The sequence below is a fragment of the Calypte anna genome, chromosome 21, assembly GCF_003957555.1.
Source record: "Calypte anna isolate BGI_N300 chromosome 21, bCalAnn1_v1.p, whole genome shotgun sequence".
Taxonomy (NCBI): domain Eukaryota; kingdom Metazoa; phylum Chordata; class Aves; order Apodiformes; family Trochilidae; genus Calypte; species Calypte anna.
This window is the reverse complement of record NC_044266.1, coordinates 442,687-465,124: the sequence shown is the minus strand read 5'-3', so window position 1 is coordinate 465,124 and position 22,438 is coordinate 442,687. Positions and strand designations below refer to the sequence as shown.

At 40.7% G+C, this 22,438-nt stretch overlaps 2 protein-coding genes across 2 annotated transcripts in view; one reads left to right on the top strand and one right to left on the bottom strand.

Moving 5' to 3' along the window:
- The window catches only part of CFAP74 (cilia and flagella associated protein 74), a 31,454-nt gene extending 10,783 nt beyond the window's left edge, over positions 1-20,671 (bottom strand). The window contains exons 1-25 of the mRNA XM_030463585.1: positions 20,548-20,671; positions 20,010-20,100; positions 19,724-19,870; positions 19,513-19,611; positions 18,555-18,659; positions 18,204-18,377; positions 17,541-17,651; positions 16,226-16,328; positions 15,058-15,215; positions 12,951-13,161; positions 12,441-12,623; positions 11,129-11,296; positions 10,307-10,425; positions 9,832-9,898; positions 9,291-9,380; positions 8,690-8,860; positions 8,440-8,442; positions 7,789-7,960; positions 7,053-7,165; positions 6,751-6,873; positions 6,486-6,607; positions 3,882-4,010; positions 1,520-1,607; positions 1,036-1,209; positions 78-211 (exon numbers count right to left, since the gene is read on the bottom strand). Coding sequence (XP_030319445.1) covers positions 78-211; positions 1,036-1,209; positions 1,520-1,607; positions 3,882-4,010; positions 6,486-6,607; positions 6,751-6,873; positions 7,053-7,165; positions 7,789-7,960; positions 8,440-8,442; positions 8,690-8,860; positions 9,291-9,380; positions 9,832-9,898; positions 10,307-10,425; positions 11,129-11,296; positions 12,441-12,623; positions 12,951-13,161; positions 15,058-15,215; positions 16,226-16,328; positions 17,541-17,651; positions 18,204-18,377; positions 18,555-18,659; positions 19,513-19,611; positions 19,724-19,870; positions 20,010-20,100; positions 20,548-20,671 — 3,179 coding nt within the window. The remainder of the gene's footprint in view (positions 1-77; positions 212-1,035; positions 1,210-1,519; positions 1,608-3,881; positions 4,011-6,485; positions 6,608-6,750; positions 6,874-7,052; positions 7,166-7,788; positions 7,961-8,439; positions 8,443-8,689; positions 8,861-9,290; positions 9,381-9,831; positions 9,899-10,306; positions 10,426-11,128; positions 11,297-12,440; positions 12,624-12,950; positions 13,162-15,057; positions 15,216-16,225; positions 16,329-17,540; positions 17,652-18,203; positions 18,378-18,554; positions 18,660-19,512; positions 19,612-19,723; positions 19,871-20,009; positions 20,101-20,547) is intronic.
- Positions 1-22,438, top strand: part of GABRD (gamma-aminobutyric acid type A receptor delta subunit) — a 77,686-nt gene that overhangs the window by 34,310 nt on the left and 20,938 nt on the right. The gene's annotated exons all lie outside the window — the stretch shown is intronic.

The window sequence follows — 22,438 nt, the reverse complement described above, 5'->3', positions numbered from 1 at the left end:
CTGAACTACCTTAACAGTAGAAATTCAGTGTGATTTAGATTTCTAAGATTACCCACTCAATCAGTTTCTTAACATACCTATTAATCTCTGACTTGCAGGTTAGTTCAAAGCTGTACTCTTTTGCCTTGATAGCTTTAAAGATTACATCCAATGTTAGGCTTTCAAGGGGAAGAAGAATTCCAAATCCATCATTGGGCTGAATTTCAACAAACTTCAGAATGGCAGGATAAGAAATTATTGTTATTAAACCAAGAAATTACTATTTGTCAAATTATTAAATAAATTAAAATAAGACATTACTGGGAAGATAAGAAAATTCCAATTTATTTTAGTTAACTCCATATTTTAATCTCCAAAACAGCAGAGAAAAGGAGGAGAATGTGTAATAAAATGTCAGGTTCCAATATCCCAAACCATCTCACACTGTGATCATCATGCTGTTATGAAGCTTGAACAGCAAACTTTTGGGAAAAACAAACGAAACCAACCAACCAAACAAAAAAAAAGGTAGATGCAGCCCACATGAAGCCAGCATCTCCTGTGTTTAGTTTAGCTTCCACATTAATGCAGTCAGTCAGCAGACACCCAGGCAGGGCTCAGGGGAGGATTCCCAGTCCTGCTCTACAGACAGAGTGGTTTGGCTTTTGGATGCCAGCTCTGCAATATCCCTCAGCCTGGTTTATTTAGTAGCATAAGGATCCTGTAAGTCTGAAAGAAAAGTAGATCTCTTGGTGTAAAAACCAGGTATCTTATTAGGCTACCTTTATCCTATTAATGCTATGTAGGTGAGACTAATAAGATTTCCTCAAAGATGTTTATAGTGCTTGGAAAATGCTTAGGGTGTAGTATGATGAAATTCACACAAACCATTACCAGAACTGCTCTGTGTGTTACACAGTGCTGCAGGCAGGAGTGTTTCCTTTATGGCTTCACAAGAAGCAGCCATGGTTCATATACACTCACACTAATACATTTTATAATAACATTTACACACAGTTTGATACAAGAAGAGAAGTGTGTGGGACAGCTACATACCTCTGGCAGTCTCACAAATCCAAACTCCTGTGGCAAGATGGATCTGTTGGTTAGGGTGACACTTGCCTTCACACCTTCATAAATGGTGCAGTATCCAAAATTGATTTGTGCTGGACTGATTTCCAAATCAGAAGAAGTGACAATTGCATGGACAGTAAAATTAACTTTTTTGGCCTGAAACAAATGCAAAAACCTGTAGCCTTGTAAAACACCTGTAGCATTGCAAGGACAGGATTTAAGTGAATTGCCAGGGAATAGATGAGCAGAAAGTATTTAAGTAGAAAGGATTTAACTCTATTTTGTAAACATGCTTACAGGAAGGAACTATCAAATCTGTATTATCTCTTCAAGCATCTTTTGCTATTACCATTGGACTTCAGCTAGTAAAGACCTAATCTAAGATTAGGCACCTTTAAGTGTCCTTTCACTAAAATAATTGCCAAACCTTGCCAAGCCTGATAACAGCACAGTAAAAATCACTAACCTTATCCACAATCAGTATTGTGGCTGGAACTTCCAGAACTCTTGTCTCTCTGTTAAAATAGCTCCCTGCATCTTCAGGAAGAGAGTTCCTAAAAATCAAAAAGTACAATCAGTTTAATAAAAAATATTTTTACCATTTTCTAGCATTGTATCACTGAGCAGAGAGACATAAATAAAGTGAACCTACACTTGGAGACCAATTGTGTCTGAATATTTACCAGATTAGTAATTTATAAGAAATCTGTGAGTTTTCTGTAGCTGAAGCAACTTGCTACCATAATCTGAATTTTGGAGCTTCAGGCCAGGACAACAAAAAAGCTCTGGCATTTTTAGCTCTGCTGGTCTATTTATGGTGTCTTACAGCACCAGAGTGAATTGCTTCCTGTTCTCAGGTCTCCACAGTGACAACCTTCCTACTACTACTACTGGAATTACATCCAATTTTTTAATGTATTGTTAAAGAATAGTCAATGAATAAATAGCACCCACTCAGTCACCATGGTGATCTGAAATCTTGCTGGCTGTTATTTGCCTGTCTGAAGTGGGACTTCAGAAGTTGATCTTCAAAGGTATTGCTAAATTGTTTAAAGATAGGAACTGGAGCTGAATATAAGGCAGGAATTAAGTCTCAGCTTTCACTGTGTCACAGGAACATTAGAAGAGCAGAAGTTCATTTACTACAAAATAATTCAGAGTGGAAAAAAAAATAATTTTAAGTGTACAGACAGAGTGCTGGACTCTAAATTAGCTATCAGGCCCTGGAGGAAAAGACACCAAAATCCTTCAGATAGTTCTCTAAAAATGGCCATGCTTAAAAGCAGTCATAGAGAAGCATAAAAGTAAGATCTGCATGACTAGGTCCAAATGACAAAAAACTAAAAACTGTGGTATCTGGGAATTCTGAAAGGCAGCAGATTAGAGAATTTGCCTTCAAATAAACAGAAAATGTCTGCTCTGAACACCCAGAAAGTTGTGAGAGCTGGAGTGTCTGACCAAGCATTTCAGGGTGCTCAGAATACAGGGAGAGGTTCCCAAACCTTCAGTCACTTCTGTCTTTCTTGTTACTTTTGTGTTACATTTAACATAACTAATTTGTCTGCTGAGAAAAACCACCTTATAATCCACGAGGAGGCATTCACAGAAAGGTGTCACTAGCTCAGTACTTCATATCAGCTTGTAGCAAGCTGGTTTTCTCTGTCATACACACACTCCCTGTGTGTGTGAGGTCTTGTAAAACTGATCTGTACACTGAAACAGACAGATACTTATTTTGGGTGTCAGAAATGCCTTAATCTCATCAAATCTTTTCTCTGAAGCTTCTGTTTTTCAAAGAAAGATTAATGCCCTAAATCCAAGCTGTGCTTCTGTCCCTCAGTAAGTGTTTGAGTGCTTTACAGCATCTGGATTGATGTCATAATGATTACTGTTGCTGGAATCTGATAGGACTGGAGATGTTGGAAGAACTGTAAATACTTTCAGTGCTTTGGATATTAACCTGGTAAAAATTTCAAAATCAGTAAACAGAGTCTCAATTTAGAATCCAGAGATGCTGGACCCACATCAGTGAAAACCCAAACAGACTGATGTCAGTGGGTACAGGTAGCAGATGGAAAAAAGGAGCAGGTTTGCAGCAGCAGTCAGTGCAGAAGCTGTCAGAGTATTTGGCTACACACCAGATTTAGGATCTATATAATTTAATTTTTATATGCAAAGAGATGTTCTGCTGAATTCTTTAGAATGGCAACAGTAAGGCAAATGAAATTAACAGTGCTTTTTTAACTAGCTTCTTTTTGAACTGCAGTTCTTTGTTTCCTGTAGCCGTGCTGTGTTTGTATGTGTAGATATATCATGAAATAAAGAAAAGAAACTTAAGATAAGACTGTTAGCATCTTAGAAGATTTTATGTAATATGCCACGTGAAATTCAAGATCAATACACCCCTGTTTTGGAGAAAAATGTACATGGGTAGGAGAGATATAAACAGGAAGCCCAACAATTCTTACCTTCATTAGCAAGAACAGGAGTTCTTGGCCAGAACTTATTGAGTCAGTGATCCATGAAATAACCACCTGCCCAGAAACCTCTCTCTTGTATAAGAATAACTTCCCCACAGAAATGTGAGCAGCCTACCAGGAATGCAACTGCTAAGATTTTCACACTGCTGCTCTCACCACAGGAAAAGCATTTCCTCACAGGTATCTGATCCAAGTTAATTTCCTCCTCGAGCATCTGGCACCAGCAGTGTGAAGTCCAGCCTGCTACAGTGTGGAGGGAGAAAAAACTTGGACCTGCTCAGGTTTTCCACTGACAGCCACAGACAGATATTGTCCTAAATGCTGAAAAGATGAATATTGTTTGGTTACCTTGGCAGAAACCTCAGTTGTGCACTGAAGGATGACTGAGCTTGAATGAAAGCTGTTTTGGGAAGCAGCTCCATGTGCTTACTCAGTTCTTTGCATACTTCAAACTTCAAACGTAGCATGGTTTTTGCTCTGCAAACAGATCAGAAGGGCTGAGGTGGCTCTGAGGCTCCATCATTTATCTCAGCAATGTCTGCCCCTGGGGTTTGGTACTCCCTGCCCCCCGACCTTGCTTCTCTGCTCTGTGCTACAATTATAACTATTTAAAGCTTCCTTTGGAAATGATGGGCATGTAAAACTGCTACAGCAAAATCACACAGTTGTATTCTCTTTTAAGATAAGTATAGAAAACAAGATTTTGGAAGCACTGTAAGTAAACCCAGCTGTATTTCCAGCAATGTACACAGCTGATTGGAATATAATTACCAAAGTGCAGCACAGTGGTAAGTCAGGTCATAGGAAAGTCAAAGCCAAATTACCATGAAATACCAGCTAATTATTTGCTCCTAACATACATTCCTTCTGTCTGAATCAATAGGAATGACTCATGTAATGTTTGAGACACCTAATTGGGCCTGGCTGCAGCACAGAGCCCACTCAAGACAGGCAAGGAAAAGCTGTCTTGTTATGCTGGATCTAGGTCATGTAACAACTGGTGGTGGGTGGGATGCAACAAATGAAAACTTCTTCTTCCATCTGAGAGACAGAAAAATGAAGGCCAGGGACTCACAGAAGGGGCCAAGGATAGCCCAGTACTGCTGGAGAGGCTAACAAGCACTTCCAGTCCCAGCCTGCAGGGGGATTGAAAGAATGAACCTGAAAGAGCACAGAACACCTAAAACATCAACAAGAGCCCAGTCTGTGAGTTCTGTTCATCCTCATTATCATCATAATCATCTCAAAACCCACACTGCCAAAAATTAAAGCTGTAAATGAGGGAAAAACCCCTCAAACTAAGGGAGAGTGTGTAGGGGGCTGTCTTATGCACTGAGAGCACTGCTGCTTTTGGGTTTTCCTCCCCCAAAACCATGGTGACTTCTTTTAAATCGATGTGAATTCACAGATGTCTTGTAACTTCTCTAACAGTAGAGATTCCAGCGGGCTGGAAGTCTTAAGTGTGGCTGAGCTGCTACTGCCAGGTCCCCGCTAAAACTTGTGATTCTAAGGATGGCATTTTGGCCACTAGGAACTCCCTCCTTACTAAATTTTTGCCTTGTTATAACACAGTGATAGCCACAAACCTTACTGGGCTTTGGAATTTTATGGCTATGTGCAAAATTGCCAAGCAATTTACAAATATTGCAACTTGTCATTTTCCTTCTCTTGGACTGGTTAACAAGCTGTCAGTCCAGATGGTTTGCTCTAAATCAACAGCTATAGCATGTGGTACTGGGAGCCTGGAATGATTTCTGACTGTTGACAATAAAAGAGAAGTATATACTACTTCATTGAATCAGTGCAGATTATAACCTGCCAAAGAAATTACATTTCAAAGTGATTTATGTTTGACAGGATTCTGATAAGATACTTTGACCCTTTATGCTGCTTATTTATGCTTCCTGGTTACTGTTTCTTATGTGACCAGAAAAAAAACCCAAACAAAACAAAACCCGAACTGAAAACAAACCAAACATTTTGCAATTCTACACAGCTTGCTGGGGCACTTAAGTACCAGAGCCATGTATTTAACTTGAAAACCTAATCTTCTACTAATGCTGCAGACTACAACGTTACAGATTGTAGCAGTGAGACACCAACAAGTTCTTCCTGTTTTTCTTCTGTTGATGTTTGGTGGCTATTTTATCATCTCCCTCAGGTCTGGGCCAGATTTTGCCCCAGAAATCTAAAGGAATCTCTTGCTACAAGATTAAGGTGTTTGTGCTTTTCTTTTCTGTAACTTCTTAGGGACTGGAGCAGAGATTTGTAAGAATATTGCTGCACATGAAATACAGTCATTTGGGCTGAAATTCAAGGTATAACAAAGACAATTTTTCCTAACTATGGGTAACTGGGTGATAAATCAAAGGCTTGATTTGTCAAGGCTCTAAGGACAGAATGCTACATATTAAGTGCTCTTAATTTTGTGAAACTTGGCAAAGGATCAGGAGGATTTTTCCCTAAGCTAAGAAGTTTTGCTCTAAGCAATTTGACAGCTTCTCTCTTTGGGATCCCCTTGAAATGTTAAGTTTTCATTAGGAGAGTTATTCTGCTCCTATACTTAGACGTTTTATCCCTGGGTTATCTAGACCAAGTAAAATCACTTACATAACAACCTGTGCCTGTCATATCTGTAAGCTGAATTTCTGAGATAACAGCTTTACTCATTTCTTTCCAACTGTGAAGCATCTCTGCAGTCTGTAATTCTGGTAAGAGGTTTAGAATGGATGCTTCCTACAGACCCAAGCTCTCCCCCACCCTGGCACGGAGCCGCCCCCAGCCTATCCAAATGCAAACTCTTCAAATGAACATTCAGTTGTGACTGCACTAGGTAGAGGGGAGACACCCAGCACCTAAAGACAGTCAGACGGGACCTGGAGACATCACCTGGTGACTTACAGTCTCATTGTTTGGCTAGGGAAGGCAGCTGGTAAGGCAAGGGCAGCTGACCTGCTGTGAATGACAACGCAGTCCTGGTACAGCCGGTCATACATACAGATCTTTAAATCAATGTTGGGGTTGGACACCCAGACTGGCACATCAGCTGAGACCCCAGTGGCACTAAAGCACAGCTGTCAATACAAAAATCAAGAGTATCATCGTTATTGTTAGTCTCAAATTCTTACTGATCCAGACAGAGCAGGAATTTTTGCTATAACCTACAGCTGAGTAAGGCTGCAGTGTTTTGGGGCAAGTCTTGCACAATATCACTCACTGGTTTGCAGCTGGAGTTGTCAAATGTGATCACAAACTCTGCCTGCACATCCCCAGGGACAGCTGGGACAAATAAAACCTCAAGTTTGACTGAGCTGAAGGGTCCAATTTCACCTTCAGTAACCTAAACAAGAAATACATTTTTAATGAAAATCTGACTTTATTGCTGTAGTTTGTTATCAATTGTTTTGAAATGAAGAAGCAGTTTATACTAAAGCTCTACAAACACTATTACAGTCACTTTGTAGCTAGACTGACAAAGGCTTAGTGAAATCCTTCCCTGTACCTCAGGATCTTCATTACCTTTCCAAGCATAATTTCAACTGGTGTTTCTTCAGGAGAAAGTTGCACTAAATTATCTGCATTATCTGCAGTTTGGTCTGATCTGGAATTCAATTCATCTTGGCCAAGTTGTTCTGGGGGAAAGAAAAACAACACAAACAAAACCCCACAGAACACTTGATGAGTGCATCAGCAACCCACAACCTATTCTTGAAACATCTAGTTTCATGCAGTGGAATGATCAATATGTAGAAGAGATATTAAAGAATATAGGTAAAGAAATTAAGAAAGTATTTATTCTACAAAACTGGGTTTTATTAAACACATAGTAGATATTAGGGATGGGATAGAAAATGTCTGAGGAGGTTCATCTTTCTGCTTCCTTGTTCCTAGAATTACAGACTATAAAAAGAAACCTGTCATGTGCATTTCTATTCTGAGACATGGGTATTCAGTTGCTGAGACACCAATGTAACAATGCTGCCATTTCTGTAAGCAGTTGGGTTCTGACTGAACTGTTGATCCCTGGTGAGAAATAAGATTCTCTGCTGCTTTTGATATAATGGTGTCAGATTACTTTAGTCTTTTTTTTTTTTGTAAGGCAGCATACAAAGAAACATAACACTACTACTAGAATGAGGAACTGCTTAACTTACTGAGTAACTTTGCACATGGGATTGCACAGTTCACTGCAGGAAGCTCTACAAATGGATAATGCTCAGAAATGGAGCTGCCAGGTTCCTGACAGACATCTCACCTGTGGAACCATTGCTGAGCTGTGGCTCCATCCTCTGCTGCTCCACCTGGGCTGCACAGGAGGTCAGTCCTGCACCATGGTCAGGATATATGTGTTCATTCTCTTCTACAGATGTCACAGGACTATTGCTGGCTTTCTTTTCAGGGACAGACTCACTGAAATGTTGAGTAATCTATGAGAAAACACAGAAAAAACATTTTCTGCTGTGATTGCTAATAGAGCTTGCACTAGCTCCAATTTTATCAGGCAGCTGCAAATCAGACTTGTGCTTTCTTGCAAGTGTTCCACATTATAAATGGAGAAAGGTGGGTGGGTGGTTGATGTGGGCTTTTTTATTTTTTTTAATCTGCAAATTTCCCCAATTAAAGAATAAAGTGCACAATTTATTTAGAAAGGCAGCAAGTACATCTCCAGACTTAAGCTCTTTAGTCTTCTCAAATCTGCCCCACAGTGCCAATATGCAACAACAATGCTGTGCATGCTTTCTAAGGGTTTTACACTTAAAACTGTCTGCTAGGTGGAGGAGTACAGCTGTTAGGATCCCTCAGTGCCAGCTGAAGCACACTGTGGGGAGCAATTGATACCAGGTCTAACACCACAAGTTCTGTCAGATCTGCACCAAGCATCTGAATTTTGGTACAGTTCTTCAACAGTCTCTGCCTCATTGCCTCCCAGGACTTTCCACTGGAGACAAAATTACACTTTCTTTCTTCCTTCACCCCCAAGTACTGGTTTTAAATTTCTCTTGTGATATCTAGGGGTCCAACAGATTGTAAGATATATCAAGCCAAACATAAACTACTAAAGGTTGGACCAGATCTTCCAAAGTCCCATACAACCTGAGCTGTTCTTTGCAAAGCAGAATGTTTCCATCAGTTTGGGGAAATGCTTTTGAACCTACCATTCCTTCAGAAGATTTTGCTGTTGCTCTGCATGTAGTACTGTCACCTGCTGACATCTGAACTTTGAATCTTGCTCCCAAAGCTCCACTGTTTGTCAGCTTGATGGTCTGTGAAATTGCCTCTCCCACCACATGGCTGCCAAAGTCAATGAGCTCTTTATCTAGTGCCAGCTGTGAGGAGATAAACCATTAATTACTACTGTGCTAGATTGCTACATCAGTTCAATGAGCATCCACCTCTTCAAGAATAGAAGTTTGAAGTTAATTTCTAAGACAGTATCAAATAACAATATAAACTGTTCACATCCTTCTGCCTTTTTGTAGAAGCCAGCTCATTAAAACAGTGCCTTGATAAAATGAACCACTTCAAGCTCAGTCCATTATATGAAAATGGAAAAAACATTGAATTCTGTCCATTGTAGCAGTCTGCATGAAGATAAAAAATGACTGCAGGTCTGGGATGGAAGCTCCAAAAATTACAAGCACAATTACAGCTCCTCTCCAGCCACCTCTTGCAAAGTATTTTCAATAATATTTATGCTATCTCATTTTTTCTACTACTGTTAAATTGACTGTGAACATACTTGGGAAAGTCACTTACAATGCATTTCTTGGCTGAACACTTCAGTGGAACAGAAAAAGAACCTGTCTGTTCCATAAACAGGACTTCTCCTTCCAGAGTTTCATTTACCTAAAAAAAACCAAAACCAAACAAAACCAATGCAAGTACTTTGCAAAGCTTTAGCTTATATAGTCTGAGGAATTTTCACTTATTCTTTGAGTAACATTAAAATGTCTCTCTCCAGATTCAACATTTCCACTCAGCCTTTGGTAACTGCCTGGCTAACTTCCCCTGGGCAATACTGTAACTCTTACTGTAAGGAGCAAGTTTCAAGACCACACCAAGAATACTTAATGAGGCATTTTTCTAAAACATGTCCTTAGAATATGCTTGGTTACACTTTAAAGGATCTTGAACACACACACACGCACACACACACACGGCTGTCCAAGTACCTCATAGAAATGTAGTTTGCTCCCTTGCTAACAGTTAAGACATCAAATTAATAATGTTTTTTATCAGATAGTGGATTATAGAAGGATTCTCAGCATTGTGTAATTTAGCACTCGGGTGCATTTACCTTTGGCTTAAACATAACCACTACTTCACAGGACATTCCAGCAGCTATTTTGCCAGGTGGATCAAAACTATGGAGATAATTAACATAAAATTCCAAATTAAACCTATGTGTGAAACACACAGCTCCTATTTTGGTAACAATAGCAGATTTAAATTCCCCACTCCCCCCAACGTAGATGTAATGCTTTGGAAAGTCAGAAGGAGTGACAGATTAATGAGAAGCTGCAGAACACTGCTGCAATTGTGACACCCCAGAGGCCGGTGCAGCTGCTGGTGTGGGACAGTTGTCCTAAGCCCATCTCATTAAGCCTCTTCCTCCTCAACTCTGAGACATAGTTCAGTTCCTCACCACATAAATGAAATATAATAATTTAGATGTCTTTAGTGAAATCTATTTAATTTGCTACAGAATTTGGTTACATCTGCTGTGGTACAAAGGTAAAACAAGGAACTACTCTAGTGTTAATTTTACTCACTGGATACTGATGAAGTCCTTGAGCCACTCACTGGTTCCCACTAGTCTGCAGTAATTAACACTGTAGGATGCATTTATCAAAACAATCTTCTTTTTGTAGATCTGACCAACATCAAAATCCTTGGAACACCAAACATATCAGGTGGTGGGAATTACATGAAGCAGCATTTACACATGCAGTGGCAAAACCAACTCCTTTCCCCATAGCTGTGCCCACAATCCCTGCTGAGATCCCAGCCCTTTGTGCAAAGTGTTGTGCAAACCCCTAAAGCATTGTCTTGCCCTAGAAAAACCCTCTCAAAACAGCCTGTAAAGCTCAGGCTTCATATCTGGGGTTTGTGCACACCTAAGGCACCAAGCTGAAGAACTGGACATGACCTGTGCAGTGTGATAGGCACTTCCAAACTGGATTCTAGTCCTGACCTCCTTAAGGACATAACTGTAGAGTAATAATGGAAATACAAACAATATGTAAGTAAAAGTTACACTGCCTTTTAAAAAACATGGAACACAGTTTTATTAAGGTGCTTCATCATCTTCTGACATTTCTCATAGTATTTAAATTCCCCTAAGAAAGTATTTTATAATTTACACCTAAGTAGTAAAACTACATGGTTTATTTAATCTGACTATAACTTTCCTAAGAGATTGCTAGGGAAGAAGGCAAGTACTCTTTCTGGTTTGACTAAAGGCCAATTAAAAAATTCTATTTTTTTTTCTTAATTTCTTCCCAGTGCAACAGAATTTTGACCAAGACATTGGTCTATAGATAGAGTAAGTACATACATCACCTTTACACATCCCATGCAGAATGGCCACTAACCTTGAAGTGAATGCAGCTGGGTTTGCTGTAGAAAGCACATCCCTTCATCTCACGACCAGACACTCTTTGCTTGTGAATTCCAGTCTGGAATTCCTCTTGTTTTTTCTCAGACCTTTCTTTTCCCACTACCTTCGTAGCCAGCTGCTTTGCATCCACTTCTTCAGATATCTGATAAGGAACATCAGCAAACCCCAGCATGACTGTAAATAAGTGTGATCACAGACCCCATTCCTGAAAGTAGGAAGTTTGCACAGGGAATCCCTTGGTGTCTGGACAGCCTTTGGCTGCTTCCTCTCCAGATCAAACTCACCCTCCCCACTTCTATACAAGGAATTTAATTTATTCTGAGCTGTCTGTTCTGCAGCTTCTCACCAGCCCACACTGTAGGTTTAAAAGCAGTGTTGGCTCTTCTGCACTTTGACTTCTTCCCCATCAACTACTTAAACAAAGACTCATTCAGAGGAAAATCAGGAAACTTCACAGGAACATTCTAGTTAGGGAGCAGTGCTTTTTTCATGCAAGTAAAGGAATATGTACTGACATAATTTCTTTTTGCTTGGTCTGCTCCTAAAGATCTTCTACATCCCAAAAAAGCAGAAGATAGAAGTATACCTTGGAATAACATTCAGGATCTTAACTACACAATTCCACTCCATGACTGCATTATTTCTTTCTCTTTAGAGTGCAGAGCACTATTACTGTGCTGGGAGATTTGCTTTGCTTTGCCTGGTATGGTATGAAAAGAGTTGTTGCCACACAAAGCAATCTGTGTTGCCAACTCAACTCAGAAAGTCATGTTTAGTTTCTTTTAAACTCCAGTGAGTAAATATGATGTGATGTGTGTTGTCAGGTATCTCTGAACTAAACTTGAAATATTGTTTTCTCTTTAAGAGAACAAACACTACAAGAAGAGTGTCTGAAACAGCAATTACTCTGATGATGTTCTCACATCTGTATCTCTACATCTAGGTAATAAAGTCTGCATGTTAACTGCAAAATAATGATTGTTTTTAAGCAAGGTTCCAAAACCAGCACTTTCCTCACTTTTGAGGTCATAATATTCACATTTAAAAGTACTGATTTATGTTATCCCTTTCCCAGCCTTCTGGAATGTGACCAAGTTCTCCCACTGTGAGATGACTTTGTGAAGCCTGCAACAAAAACCATTCTACTGTCCTTGAATAGCTCTGGGGTGATAAAATCCAGCACTTCAACTACTAGAGAAGAAAATGAACCTTTTCTAATCACAAGAGTATCTCATGTGCATTTTGATTTATTTTCTATTTCTAATAAGAGATAGCACAACATTTACCTTTTGCAAGCCATATTCCTGACTTGAAAGTTCTGGCAGTTCTGGTTCTACGAGGATTTTGTCCCTCTCTTCCTCATCTTCACCACTTTTACAGAACACTTCATGGGGTATTTTTTCAGAAGTCTCTCCTACAGATGCACTTCTCTCACCAGATGAGGAAGAAGCTGATGGAGGGCACCATGACTTTTGTGAAGGAACCTGAATCTTGAAGATATAATCACAGAAGACAGTTACTTCAACAGTTAGCAGCTTCTGAGGAGATCTCTTCTGTCACAGATGACAACCTAAGTCAGTCCTTTCTTAGACACTGAACACCAACAAAATCTTATGTTAAAAGCATCAATATGATATTAACTGTACACTAGAGGAGGCTGGGAAATTATTCCCCACTTGTTCTGTACTGTCTCTCTTTGGGTGCAGCCTGTCCTATTCACAGGCAAGGAATTTCAGTGCCCTGCACCTTTGACAGAGATCAATCTAAAGCCAGTAAATTCTTAGGTCTTTGTTTACCTGTGGCCTTGCTGCAGCTGAAGCTGTGCAGGTCTTCTCAATATATTGCCATGTTCTCATTCTCCACAGTAAAGAACTCTCAGGTTTGCCACCACCCTTAACTTCCTTAGCACAGGACTGGCTTCTTTTCTGCTTGTGAATGGAAGCTTTTTCTTGTAAAATTCGAGATACAATCTCAATTTTTCTTAATTTTTGGTGTTCTCTAAAAGCTCTGTAATCAAATGTTATAAGAAACATTAAGCCCATCCTGGTTGCCTATGAACAATATTAACTACAGTCCATTTCCTATGAGGCTTTAAGCTAAATGGAAGGTCTTCAAATTGGGTGCAGTGGTAATTTGTGTCAAGGCACAGGTGACTCAGAGGCTATTTATACATTTTGGCAGACTAAATATACTCACTCTTCTGTTTTAGAAGTTGAGGAGTTGACAGAGCATATCAGCCATTGCTACTCAAAACAAAGAGTTTTTAGATAATTTTTCTAACCTAGTTAGGTATTTATAGAGAAACACCTACCTGAAACCCAGGGGATTTAATCAAGGGAGGAAGAGCAGTTACAGGTAAGGACATAAGAGAGAGGAATTCAAAGCTCTGTACAGCTGCATATTCAATGACACACTGGGTAGCGTGACCAAAGTGACAGCAGATAATTTAATCTCAGTTTTAATACCAGCACTTTAATACCCAATTTTCTGCAACAAATATTACCCACACTAATGATGGCTTTTAATACTTGCACCTCTTCAACTATCCATATAAATAATTACTGAGTCTAAATAGGAGCAAAGAAAATATCACCTCATTTACATCCAGGCTCCTGCCTACTGAAGCACTTTAGTGTCTGAATTCAGGCTCCTGATGCCCCACTGCAGCAGATAAATGGCATTGTGTTTATATGTTTTTGGAAAATCATGGTACAAAGAAATTAATCATAGTTACAGGACACAGGACTCCTGACTCTCAGGTCTTTCTGCCTTAAGTATAAATCCTTTTCCTGTGACCAGCTCTTGTCTTTATAAATCTCTTTATAGGGGACATAAAAATTAATGACAGTGATTTTCACGATTAGAGTTATTTTCTTTTGCAGATAATTCAGAAATACATATTCAGGCTGAAATACACTCAAAGAAAACTGAGAATATCCCTTCACAGAAAAGGAGAAAGGCAGAGAGCCCTGGAGGAAATAACTAAGCAGTTCTTCAGCAGATTAGCAGGATTGCAGCTGAAATTAGAAAGGAACTGCTGTGAGAAACATGACACAGCTAGCATTAGGGCTAACAGACTGTGATCTCCCTTGGCCTGCAAAGGGAAACAGTGAAAAAGAGAAAGCAAGGAATGTGAAAAGGATTAAACTTGAACAGAGTGAGCTATTTCCAGCAGATCTCTACAAACTGATGTGGTAATTTTATTAACATGATTTTTAGAACATATTTAGGGATGGCAGAAGTGGTGTTATGCAGCTATCAAGGCTGAAGCTTTATTTAATCAAAATGTATGACTTACTTAACCTTTACTGATTAAATCTCTAATATTTGCTACAAGTTCTTGCCTTTGTAGCAGAGCCAGCATGCAGAAACACATACCCCAGCACGCTCTCTTTGGTGTCTAAGCTCAAATTCATCTTCATCAGTAGTTAAAAATAATAATTAAACTTTGCACTGGAATAGATGAGATGCAGACACATTCCCATCAACTTTACTACAAAAGCAGAGGAGTAATTTCAATCAAAAAAAGCACAAAGGAGAGTCCACTTCTGACCCTACTGCAGCACAATCTTCCACAGACTTTTTATAGGAAGAGTCCCCAGAGAAAGCAGAGTTACTGAAGGCATACAGCTTAGGATCACTGAACTTCCCCCCAGCAGTAGTTTTATCTTTGTACTATTCATAGAACATGGGCTTCTAACTTCAGTTCTCTGAATAACATCCAAACTAGAAGTTCAAGTCAATTACAACAGACTACACAAATATCCCACACAGAGTAAAAGAGTGAGTTCCCTGCCCTGAGTCAGCATCATGGATGTTCAGCTTTCAGGGTCCCATTAAGAGCTCCAACATATTCCTCCATGAGCATCAGTAAGCAGCTCAGAGGTTGATATGAACACTTACTGCTTCTCTTTTTCATGCTTTAGCTGGCGTTCACGGAGAAAAATTTCCTTGGCAACATTGCCTCCTTCTGCCAGGATAGCTTCTCTCCTTTTCGCCTCCTGCTTCCTTGCTTCAAGGGCCATTGCTTTCTTCCAAGCCTGGAGAGTTTGGAGTTTTTCCTATGAAGCCATACAAATAAGTTACATCTTTGATCCACACATTAAAGAATATAAAACAGACAGTCTAGTGTTGCTCCCCTTATCTAAGGATAAACTTGTGGTAGACTTCTCTGAACTAGAACTTCCCGGGTTTAATATACACAGTAATCATGGTGTGCTGAGATGCAGAGAGCTCCAACTAGGTCAGGGCCACTTCTTTGCCCTTCTAGCCTGCCCTTGAAGTGCTACTCAATGAAGCAATGTGAAAGGATACAGTTCTAATCAACTCAGTGTTAAGTAAAGATTATTCCTTCAGCTTCTACAGAACATAAGTAGAACAGCAAAGTAGCATAGCTCAGAAATTCTTAATTTGCATTATTTAAATAATTAAGTAGCTGGTTTTCTTCCATTTGTTTTCTCCATATGAAGTATTTCTGCACTGGGATCCAAATAACTGGAAATACTTCTGGCTGGGTTTTCAGACTAGAAATCATAGAATCTTTCAGGCTGGAAAAGACCCTTGGGATCATCAAGTCCATCATCATCCCTACTCTGCAAAGTTCTCCCCTAAACCATTTCCCCCAGCACCCCATCTAAACGACCCTCAAACACACTCAGGGATGGTAACTCCACCACCTCCCTGGGCAGCCTATTCCAGTGTCTGACCACTCTTTCTGTGACAATGTTTTTCCTAATGTCCAGTCTAAACCTACCCTGTTGCAGCTGGAAGCCATTCCCTCTTGTTCTATAATAACTACCTGTGAGAAGAGACCAGCACCAACCTCTACCATGTCCTTTCAGGGAGTTACAGAGCGTGATGAGGTCTCCCTTCAGCCTCCTCTTCCTCACACTAAACAGTCCCAGCTCCCTCAATCATTCTGTGTAAGATTTATTCTCCAGGCCCTTCACCAGCTTCCTTGCCCTCCTCTGCACTCCCTCCACCCCACAAATCTGCAGTGAAACTGCAGTGACTTTCATTAGAACCTGGTGGCCTAGCAGGGCAGTGTCTCCCTTGCCCACAGCAGCAGTACCCTGTTGGAAGTGATGCTGGTTTTCAGGGAGAGCACAGCTTGCATCCTTCTCTCCATATTCTCCCGACTTTTCGCTTCTTCCTTTGCATTTTTTTCATTAATCCTACAAAACAAAGTAGAAATCTTTCAGGCTCATATCCTGGAGAGTTTTTAGTATTAGAATGTTTACCCTGACAAGAAATAATTGTCAGTGTCAGCATTCTCCCTGCACACCTCTGTGTTTTCTACCATCCTGGGTGTGGGTAGAGTGGAGCAGTTGGAATTCTCTTCAGTACACAGCACTGAGCAAGTTACAAGTTCCAATAGGCTTTCAACTGGTTTGCTCAACAACATTTTTTATTTTATTTTGAATATGAAGTATGTGTTCCACATGATGACATTTATCTAGTTTCTAAAACAAAGTAAGAATTCAGGTGTTGCTCATATAACCAATATTTAAACAATTGCATAGTGAATTTTGTATCAGCAAACCACTCGTGCCCACACTACAAAATAAACCCTAGAGACTAAAACTAGAAGTATGTGGGCATGGAGTAAGTCTGAGAGTGTTACAGATAATTTAATGGTAAACTAGGAAAAAAAATCTTATATATTGATATATTACACAGAGAAAAAAAAGTAACCTGATCGGTTGTTTGCTTTTCTTAATGATTATCAGTTTGCACACGCCATCTAATGAGACTTACATCAACACAGAAACACTGCAATTGTTTTGATCGCTTTTTCAATTAAGTCCTAATATAGAAGTAAAAGTAAGTAACAAATGTTCACAGTCTCTTTAGTAACAAAATCACTGAACACCGCAGTAATTGTATAAACATAAACCTACTTAATTCACCATCAACCAGAGAAGGAGCACAAGGAAACAGCCCAGCAACCAATTTTACCAGACAGCATGAAAGCTTTTTAACCACATTTCAGACTGCATGTTTCAAACATGGAACTTGGTTACACCACTTCAAAGTGCTCTGGTTAATGACATACACATAGAAAATGTTCCAAATCATCATTAATGCCTACAATTAGTCAGGGACTACAGGGACTACAATTAGTCAGGCCCCTCTGAAACTCATCAAAGACAGTCCCTTCAGCTGCAGGGGCTCTGAAGACCATACCAAGACAGTAAGCGGATTTTCCTCTAAGTCCTTTCCTGCCACTAAGATTTGATTCCTTCACAGCACTGGCACTGGGGCAGAAGATTTTCAAGTGTAACAGAAGACACACCTAGCAGAAAAATGATGATTTTTCAAAGCCTAAAGGATAAAGTATTGTACACCAAAGAATGTAAAATGACAGCAAAGGAACACACAGTAACCTTGCCATGCTTTTTCTCAGGAAGCAGATTGCTTTTTCATGGTTCCTTTTGGCATCTTCACGCATTTTTTTATGCCTTTTTTCATATTCTTTATCGGCTTCCTCTTCTTTTCTGCAAAACACAGGCAAACCAACAGCTGCAGCAGGGCTACAGAAACCTTGAAACCACCACAATGACATGTAAGGATGGGGTGGAGAGTTTATTAATACATGAAATGAGGACACCAGTCATTCTCTCTCCTCCCTGTACAGTCTCTGGCTTTCACAAAACCTCCAGACAAATCGATAAACTGGTGTCCTCTTTCTCTCCAAGAAATCTCAATGAACTTGATCACAAGTTCAGCAGGTCCTGCTGGCCAACAACAATGCAGACACAGTTATTCTGATCTAACAAACTTAAGTTTCCTTAGACAAAATGTGTTCACAGCTTTTGTCTTTAGTAAGTTTATTTTCATAGATTAGAAATATTCACCTGCATAGCTGCAAGACTGTGGGCAATTCTTATTTTAATTCTATTTCCTCATAAGATATTCCTGAAGCAATGCCCAGATAAGAAACACAATAGCACTGGCATTTGAATTGGCTGATCTTCAACACCTGAAATAGTGAACTGGCTAAAAATAATACAGAGAAAGGAAGCAGAGTCTGACATATAGGTGCTTACTTTCCTCTGGAGCGCTGTTTTTCTTCCACTTGCAGAGCTGCTATTTTTTCCTTCCAGATCCTCACTTTGGCTTGTTCTTGGTATTGCCTCTCTAGCTCCTCCTCAGATTTGTTCATTTCTTCGTGGAGTAGTTCATATTTTCCCTGCTTAGTTTCTATGTGCCACTTCTCAAGCCTTTAAAACAAAGTGTGAGCTGTTTTCAGTGAAATGCTGAGATTCTTTCACTTTCTTAAGGCTCTTGAGTAGGTAAGGCTCTCTGATGCAGTGATTAACTTTTGAAGCCATTAAACAGCACACGAAAATCATAATAAAGACTGTTTCCCCTCACAGTTTCCTCATCCCTTCACTTACATGCTTTCCTTTAGTGTCAAAGCAATTTTCAGCTCAAAATCCTTCTCCATCTCCAGTTCAGCACAGAGCCGCCTGCGCATGGCCCGAAGGCGGGACACGGCTGGGCTGTTCACATGGAAAAGGAACAGTCAGAAAGACATTGGAACCAATAAAGGTTAAAGAAAAATCCCAGCAAGATCAGCAGCAAAAAATAAAAATAGCTTCGAGGCTGCAATTTACTTCTTGGAATTCTACTAACTTATGCAGTTTCTTGTTTAGACTTCAAGGTGTCCATTTAAACTATGACACACTGGTGGAAATTTACAGAGTGTTTTTATTTCAAAAGCACTGACCAGCAGCTGAACCCAGGCCCAGCACCCATCACAGGAGTCTCATTAGCATTCACCTCACCATTTTTGTTTAAGCAGCTATTCCATGTTGGCAGTTACCTTCCTTCATCATTCTATCCCCCATCAGCATACTTACTAACTTGAAGATTAACACAGGTCATAACATGCAGCTGCAGTTTGTTCACAATGCACTGGTTCCTGGTACACAACCCACCCACTCCTTTCTATTTAAACCAAATGTGAAGAGTACAGTAAATTGCCTCCCACTTTATAGAAAAACGTTTCAGAACAGCTCCTGGGTGCAGGACTACTCCTGAAAGGGAGTCATGCATTTTGCAAAGTAAAACAAACAGGAAAGAAAAAGGCATCTCTATCAGTCCTGTTTGGAGCTATTACCAGAAGCAAAACCATGACGTCTGAAAGTGCCACAGTACATGGGTGTTTGTTCATCAAATGGAACAGAAGTGATTGAGACTCTGATAAACACAATTGACAGCACAGACTAGGCTGATTTTATAACCTGGTATTGTTATGTTTTAGAACAGGCAAGCTGATCTCATTAATTGCACAGATAAACACAGTGGATGCCTTTGTGGAATCTTTGGTAAGCAGACATCCTCTCTACGTACACATTGCCAGCCTCCTCCTCTTTCTCTATTTCAGTGTCTGCACACTCCAGCTGCTTTGCCAGCGTCTCGATCCGCAGCCGACAGGCACTCTGCTGCTCTCTGCAAGAAACAGACAGATTATTCAGGTTACTCACAGTTTATAGGCTCTTTGCTCTTTCCCATGGTAAACTTTATTTTGGGAGCCTGAAATTGTGTTCACTGTAGCACTAACCTGACTTTTTTGAGTGCAAGTTCCTTTTCTTTGGCTGTGTTGCTGAGCTCTTTTATGTTCCTCTGTAAGGCTGATATGCGAGTTCTCTCTGGACTCTTCATAGCCTGAGTGTTATTAATGTCACTCAAATTATGTTCCAAGCTTTCCCTTCGATTCAAAACAGAGGATTTACAATCAAAATAATGGTAAACTGTAAGCTTACCTGAAGTTTGTTGAACTAGCCAAACCTTATCTTAAAAAGATAAACACTATACAGTTCCTGCTAGTAACAAAACAAGTTATTTACGTGCTTGAATCAGATTTGTCTCCAGCTCCTTCAGAAGTCTCCTCATTTCCCATCGTGCCACCACCAGCCAACTCTTCTTCAAGCTTGCATTCTGACAGATAACAAACCAAATGTTTAATAAGGATTTGAACTTTAAAATGCAAAGCTCTGTATACTTGCTGTTCAGTCAAAACGTGGGGTATCCATCTTCACAGGGCTGACTCTGGAAGACTAAACCATTCTGGAGCCAGATGAGAGAGCCTGGAGCACTCCCAGTGGTGATAGGTGCCAATATATGAGCAACTGAATCAAGTCCATACAGCCAAATATTAGACTTTTACTTTAAGGAACTCTGAATCAAAATGCCTGATAAAGAATGTTCTGCAGCAGTTGCAAGGGGCTGGATCTGGAGTAGTTGGAGGTGTGTAGTGTAATGCTAGAGAACACCACAGGAATCACTGCATTTATTTGGGGTCATTCTACCCTAGAACTGGCCTGTTCCCACATCCTGAATTAAAAGACTCATCAATGTTAGTTTTTTGTAATTCATTATTTTCACCTTCCCAGTGTTCTTTTAAATCAGGAAATGAATCAGCTTTGTCTTCTTCTTCCTCCTCCTCCAGAAATGGTAGAAAAGAGTTTTCCTCTTCTTCACCAAAGTAACTGGTCTCACTGTCTTCCATGCTGGTATTTCTTTCAAAACAACCAGGCTAAGAGAGAAAAAAGCACATGTTTTTTGTACATATTCTTCAAGAACTTCCACTGATGGTGACTGTGTCTTGAGATGAACTAATAGCATTCAGTAAATACCTAAGGCAAGTGAAATTAAGCTTTGAGATAGTCACACAATTTAAGTATTAGCTTCAATAAATTTCTCATAGAGAAGGACACTGACATTTTTTAAAAATAACTATCAGTTCAATAATAAAACAAACCTTCTGAATGTGTCTTATCCACTTAGGCAACCTCTTTACCCAGAATAATTAGGGACACCTTGAACAAACTCAACATGAGAGAAATACAAGATCTCAAGTGTTGATACAATTTGTTAGAATTCAGTAAATTCTATAATGCCAAACAGAATGAGTTATTTCCACGTGGCTGAGCATTTAACCAAGATCTCATATAGATATTTGTACCTATAATTGATTTTAATGAAAGTCGTAGCTTTGAGTGCATTTATGTAAATCCTCTTGCAGAACTCAAAAGCCTAAACTAAAAGAGTATCTATTTTCTCTAGTTAAGGAGCAGATAAAATATTCCATGGAATTTGTAGTAGGGAATAAACTAAGTTATTGGAACCACCTTAAAACTAAGGCAGAACTCCCACACTGGGCTTCGGTTGGTTTGAGATCTTGGTGGCTCTGGAAAGTAACACAAACCCCGGTCACGCTGCCAGCCCTCCCGTAGCATCCCAAACACTTTCTGCCGGAGCACTGCACCGCCACGAAGTGCAGCTCAGCCCGGGACACCCCGGATCTGTGGCTAACCCAGCCCCGGCCCGCAGCAGGGCAAAGGCCCGGCACCTCCTCCATGGCAACCACAACCGGGGAGCCAAAGCCTCACTGCCTTCCTGGGCTCCTCCCGCTACAGACACCGCCGGGCACCCCAGCCGCGCCAGAACCTCGCACCAGCTCCACAGTGGCCTCACGACGTGTCCCTGCGATGCCACCGGCACCCCCGCACGGCACCGAGCCACCCCCGCACGGAGCCTCTGTGGGAACGGCCGCCCCAGGGCCGCCCCTCGGAGCCCACACCTGAGGAGCCCACACCGAGGGAAGGGGGGAGCAGGGCTGAGGCTCCGCTGCCTCCTGCCCGGGCAGCCCCCGCATCACCGCCCGCCGGATCCGCTCCCACGGCAACGGAGTCAACCACGTCCCGATGGCTGCGGGGCGGTGCGGGACCAATCCCGCGGCTGCCGCAGGAGGAGGGCAGCGCTCTGCGGGCTGACACCCCCGGGCACGGGTGGTACTGCCGGGGGACGGGCCCTGGGACTGACAGGGGGTGGCTGACAGAGAGGGGACATATCCAGGGAGGGTCGGTCCATTAGAAACACCGGTTCTACCCCTGGAACCTGCTCAGCACATCTCGGGCATCCAGCTTGGCTTTTGGGTTGAGTGAACGCAAAAAATGTCATAAAAATTCGAGCTTGTTCTTTATGTTCCGTAGATTGATAAACTTTAAGCAAGTTGGTGGAACTGTGATCAAAAAACCTTCTTTTAAGTGAATTCACTCAGAATTCTGCAACGCAGAAGTGGTGCGGATGTGAGGTTGGATGAGGTTCAGAATACTGAAGATTTCTGAGCTTCAGTCCAGAGCAAAGCTGCCTTAAATGTCTTGTCAGAAATCAGCCTGTACTGTTCTGACAATAGGATGGCACCATTAGTTACTAATTAAAGGTTATTACAGCAAAAATCATGTGTACTGATCCTGCTGCCCATATACAATGT